The sequence below is a fragment of the Monodon monoceros genome, unplaced genomic scaffold (assembly GCF_005190385.1).
Source record: "Monodon monoceros isolate NGI ecotype Baffin Bay Population unplaced genomic scaffold, NGI_Narwhal_1 Contig329_ctg1, whole genome shotgun sequence".
NCBI lineage: Eukaryota > Metazoa > Chordata > Mammalia > Artiodactyla > Monodontidae > Monodon > Monodon monoceros.
Window position 1 is genome coordinate 1 of NW_021699223.1, and position 5,559 is coordinate 5,559.

Sequence of the window (5,559 nt, forward strand, 5' to 3'; positions counted from 1 at the left end):
GGTCGGGAGGTGGGGCTGAGTCTCCTCAGGCTGTTTTTCTGGTTTGTGTTTCTGTTGTAGTCACGGAACGGTTGAGGCACCCACAGGACACCTGTGTTCCTTCCATCAGGGACTGTCACGGCCATGCCACATCATGAGTGGGGCCTGTGTTTCAGGGGAGGAACTGTCCTACCTTTTGGATATTTGTTAAAAGCTTTCCTGTGACAGGCATCTAACTTGGAAGATTTGAAGAAGGGAGTTATTTATTAGTGACAAAACATTTTGGTTAAGAAATTGTTCTTTTCCTGAAAAAGAATGGCCAGTCACAAAATGAGGCCACTACTTATCCCACGTTCCAGAAAGGAAGAGTTTTCCTGGTTTTAGCCTTTAAACAATTGACTTGTTTTGAAGCATCGGCCCTTTGGGGGCAGATTGTGTCCCCCTGATCTGCCCCTCGAGTTGGTCTATTTAAAGTAGAAGCACCCCAGGGGGCTTGGCTAACTTAGTACCATGTTAAAGGAAATTAAATAGAAGGAAGCATTTGAGTGGCATTTCATTGCTAATCAAAGGTCAGTTCAAATGTGGAATTCTGATAGGTGGATTTTTAAAAAGCTAACTTTGTCTTTTTAGGGAAAATTCCAGAGCTGTTGGCCTCAGGTGTGGTTGATAGCATGACTAAGCTGGTGCTGGTGAATGCCATCTATTTCAAAGGAAACTGGCAGGAGAAATTCATGATGGAGGCCACAAAAGATGCAGCTTTCAGACTGAATAAGGTGAGGGCAGGTGACCGTCTAGATGACTGTGCGCTCTAAATCCACGCTGACAACAATGTTAGTGATCTGTGTTTTAATTGTTTAGAAAGACACAAAACTAGTGAAAATGATGTATCAGAAGAAGAAGTTTCGGCTTGGCCACATCAAGGACCTTAAGTGCCAGGTGCTGGAACTGCCCTACCAGGGTGAGGACCTCAGCATGGTCATCCTGCTGCCGGATGACATCCAGGACGAGTCCACGGGGCTGAGGAAGGTGCGCCTCCCCACCTCCCCGAGTGATGCGCGGACCCTGTGTGTGTTTGTGTGTGTCTGTGTCAGGCGTAGGTGCTTGTTCTTTGTTTAGTGAGGTGACCTGGTGTTCCTTCCCAGTTTCCCGTCAATCCTTTGTAAAGTAGCCCATCCGCATGTACCAGTGCGAAGCTCCACATTTATTTATTTATGTTTATAGAGACTTTTATTATTGAGGTATAATGACATGTAACATTATGTTAGCTTCAGGAGGACAACATAATTATTCTATAACTGCATATAATGTGAAAGGGTTACCATAATAGGTCTAGTTAATATCCATCACCACACAGTTATAATTTTTTTTCTTGTGATGAGAACTTTTTTTTTCCTGTGCATATAATTTTATTTTATTTATTTTTTTATTGTACGTTTTTTAACATCTTGATGGGAGTATAATTGCTTTACAGTGGTGTGTTAGTTGCTGCTGTATAACAAAGTGAACCAGCTGTTCGTATACACATATCCCCATATCCCCTCCCTCTTGTGTCTCCCTCCCACCCTCCCTATCCCACCCCTCTAGGTGGTCACAAAGCACCCAGCTGATCTCCCTGTGCTGTGCGGCTGCTTCCCACTAGCTATGTAGTTTACCTTTGGTAGCGTATATGGCACGCCGCCAAATGCCACTCTCTCACTTCATCCCAGCTTACCCTTCCCCCTCCCCGAGTCCTCAAGTCCCTTCTCTAGTAGGTCTGCGTCTTTATTCCTGCCCTGCCCCTAGGTTCATCAGTACCGCTTTTTTAGATTCCATACATATGCCTTAGCATACGGTATTTGTGTTTCTCCCTCTGACTTACCTCACTCTGTATGACGGACTCTAGGTCCATCCACCTCATTACAGATAACGCAGTTTCGTTCCTTTTTATGGAAGCCCCACATTTAAATGTTCACCTACTATCGGTGCACAACGTGGCGGGAACATCAAAGGTACACACCGAGCGTAATGCTGGCCAGTGGCAGCTCGTGGAGACTCCCTTAGATGAGCTTTAGAGGAACGTGCCATAAATGGGGACTGTTTCATTAAAAGAATTTTTTAAAATTAAAAACCCTCGACCATTATCGTTTCGCCATGTGCTGTAAAATCTGGTCATTCTCACCCCAGTTCATGTAGATTGTGCATTAAATGTCCAATTGCTACATGACAGGAAAAGATCCATGTGACCTGTTAGTCTGAGAGATGAGCCCACTGCCTAACCTGAACTTTGTCTGCGGTTTCTCTTATTGTAATTTAAAGGCAATGGTATCTCTTGCCAGGGCCAGGAAGAGGCAAAACTGTGAAGAGTGAGGTTTTTCTTCAGTGTCTCTGGCCTGTTGTGTGCTTTTCCCCTCCCCCATCCCTGACCAAACTTGTTGTTGGATGGCGTTTAATATTAGCCATTTGCAGCTCTAGAGCATAAGTGAAAACCACTCTGTTCCTTCTTTCAATTGTATCTCCATATTTGTCCGTTCCTGATTATCAAAAAGAACGTCTGGAATTACCAGCATCAGTAGAAAAATGGAATGTGCTTGTGTTCCAGTGCAGTAGCAGTAATAATAGCAATGACAGTGGCTGACCTTACACAGCACTTGTATAGGGTGACTCATTCAGCACTCACAGTGCTCCAGGTATGTGCTACTGTTATCCCATTTTAGATGAGGAACTAGGTCCATTTCTGTTTACCAATGAGCTACATCTATCAGAGATAACTTCAGCTGTGTGAGGTTCCCAGATAAACACAGTGATCACTGGGGTTCAGAATAAACAGAATGAAAGAAATGGAAGAAAGCTTTAAAATATCCTCTTGCATCACTCAACCTATTAGGGTAATTTTAGCCAGGATGGCCCGTGATCCAGTGTGGCAGGGGCCTGGTAAGTCCTGGGTGGATGGGCCCTTGGTGGCTGGGAATGCAGCTCTGTTCATTATCTCCAATAGCCAGAAAGAAATGAAATCCTGCAGATGGAATCTGTGTTGGAACAAAACATGAAGGAAGCTAGGGAGCAGCTGACATGATGGGCCCGTTCATTCAAACAATGCTTCATTAACTTCCTTCTATGAAATGATTTCAGCTCTTCTTTTTGCCCATTCCGAATCCAGATTGAGCAACAGCTGACTTTGGAAAAGCTGCGTGAGTGGACCAGACCCGAGAATCTGGATCTCCTTGAGGTCAATGTCCAGTTGCCCAGGTTTAAGCTGGAGGAGAGCTACGAGCTCAGCACTCTGCTGGCCTCCCTGGGTATGCAGGAGCTCTTCAGTAGCAAGGCTGACCTGTCCGGCATATCAGGAGCCAGAGGCCTCTCTGTATCGAAGGTGGTCCACAAGTCCTTCGTGGAGGTGAACGAGGAGGGCACAGAGGCGGCGGCTGCCACCGAGATCACCTTCGTCGCCCTCTCCTTGCAGTTGACAGAGGAGTATTTCACCGCCGACCACCCATTCATTTTCTTCATTCGGCACAATCCCTCCACTACCATCCTGTTCCTCGGTAGACTTTCCTCCCCATAGAGACCAGAAATACAAGGTCAAGCTTGGAGCATTTTACCTGCCCTTTCAGTGGTGACCATTTTCATAGATCTTTACCAGTATAACTACTATCCAAAAATGAATCTTTAATCTCCTTTGTAAGCTCAGTCCTGTTGTCTGGTTACACCCATTAACTTGGCATGGGCATCTGTTCTTCTTTGTTTTTTTTTCTGCGGTACGCGGGCCTCTCGCTGTTGTGGCCTCTCCCGTTGTGGAGCACAGACTCCGGACGCGCAGGCTCAGTGGCCATGGCTCACGGGCCCAGCCGCTCCCCGGCATGTGGGATCCTCCCGGACTGGGGCACAAACCTGTGTCCCCTGCATCGGCAGGTGGATTCTCAACCACTGCGCCACCAGGGAAGCTCAATCCCTCCTCTTTTTAAAGCTTAATTTAACGAACACTTTGAATGTTGACTTTGGCCCAGATGCTGGGGATATAAAAATGAAAATAAATAAATAAATAAAAGAAACTTGCCCCAGTATGATCTGACATTGCGAGTGGGAATGACTCCTGCTTCTAACACTCCTTTGGTATGGGCTATGAGAAGCTTCCTTACTCTGTGTCCTGTGGGTATCAAGGTAGGACCCTCCTCCCACGGGTCCTGTAGAGAAGATTAACTACCTCTATGTATCTCTAGCCCTGAGGGCAATGCCTGGGACAGGATAGGTCCCGGTGAGGTCTCTGGAGTTTAAGCCCAGACATCCTGCCTTCCACGAGGGTCCACACTGCCACCCCAGTCCCACACGAGTGCCTTTTCCTCCCAATCCCGCTGTATTCCTCTACACCTGACGTGGCACAATTCTCATCATTCTGTCCCGAAAAGCTTTCTTCCTAAAGCCAGGTGCAGGGACTACCTCACCGTACCCAACCTGCCCGTTTATTTTATAGACATTTCTCTATGAACTATTTAATATGGTTCTCCTGTTCATCCCTAACTTCTTTTTAAAAGGATTACAATTTGCCTTCTTCCAGAGACAACGGCCCGAACTCCAACTTGTTAATACTTTCAAACACCCTGTGAAAATGCAGAGATCAGGGTTTCATGGCAGCGGCAAACTTATGTTAATTTGGCTTCCAGGCATAGCGACCATTCACAGTTTGAGAAGGTGGCCCTCAGCTCATGGTGTGTTCCTCTGTGTATTATCCCAGCATGTGCGGTTTAATATTACTTAGACCTATTCTCTTTCTTTTTTTAAAAAAAGACAAAATGTAGAGGTATTTCCTGCCAAGTCAGTTGATTTATTGACAAAACGGGTGCTCAGTAATGCTATATACTTCAAAGGAAAGCAGTTCAAGCAGTTTGATAAAAAGTATATTGGGGAAAAGCTTTTTAAGTTAGCAAGACAAGGCTATGCCTACCTATGCAGGAAATGTCTTGAGACATTGGGATCCTGTTACGGGCTGAATGGTGTCCCTTCGAATCCCGTGGGGATCAAGGTAGGTGCACTGGCTTCTCATTGCGGTGGCTTCTCTTGTTGCGGAGCACGGGCTCTAGGCGCGTGGGCTCAGTAGTTGTGGCCCATGGGGTTAGTTGCTTCGCGGCATGTGGAATCTCCCCAGACCAGGGCTCGAACCTGTGTCTCCTGCGTTGGCAGGCGGATTATTAACCACTGCACCACCAGGGAAGCGCCCACATTTCTCTTTTAACTATAGTAAAAACAGCACTTTGTATACAAAAACCACTTTTTAAGTTTAAAATGTTTCCATGCTCATGGACTATTATAAATTTTGTTTATGTTTAGAGATTGCATATCTAAAATAAAATAGCTTGTTATCTAGAGTGCACTCCAACATGGAGATAATGTGCTCATAATAATCCCATTTAACATATTTACAAAACACCACTGTGAGACCTCAACCCCACCAAGCTTCAAGTTGATCAAAAGTATAATAATTCACTTATTTAATTTCTTAAACTGAATCGGAAAACAAGCGAATTCAAAATTACTTTTGAAGAGAGGGAAAAGAAATCAAGATTTTTGTGGATGTTCTGGATGTCCAATAATCAGCAATTTGAAGGT

The 5,559-nt window shown here is 45.2% G+C and overlaps 1 protein-coding gene across 1 annotated transcript; it reads left to right on the forward strand.

Annotated features, from left to right (window-relative positions):
* Nucleotides 1–233: 233 nt before the first annotated feature.
* LOC114904347 (leukocyte elastase inhibitor-like) lies at nucleotides 234–4,007 on the forward strand. The gene is made up of 3 exons (XM_029238194.1): nucleotides 234–752; nucleotides 838–1,005; nucleotides 3,116–4,007. The coding sequence occupies exons 1-3, from the start codon at nucleotides 651–653 to the stop codon at nucleotides 3,518–3,520; spliced, it is 675 nt and encodes a 224-aa protein (XP_029094027.1). The 5' UTR covers nucleotides 234–650; the 3' UTR covers nucleotides 3,521–4,007.
* Nucleotides 4,008–5,559: the final 1,552 nt, after the last annotated feature.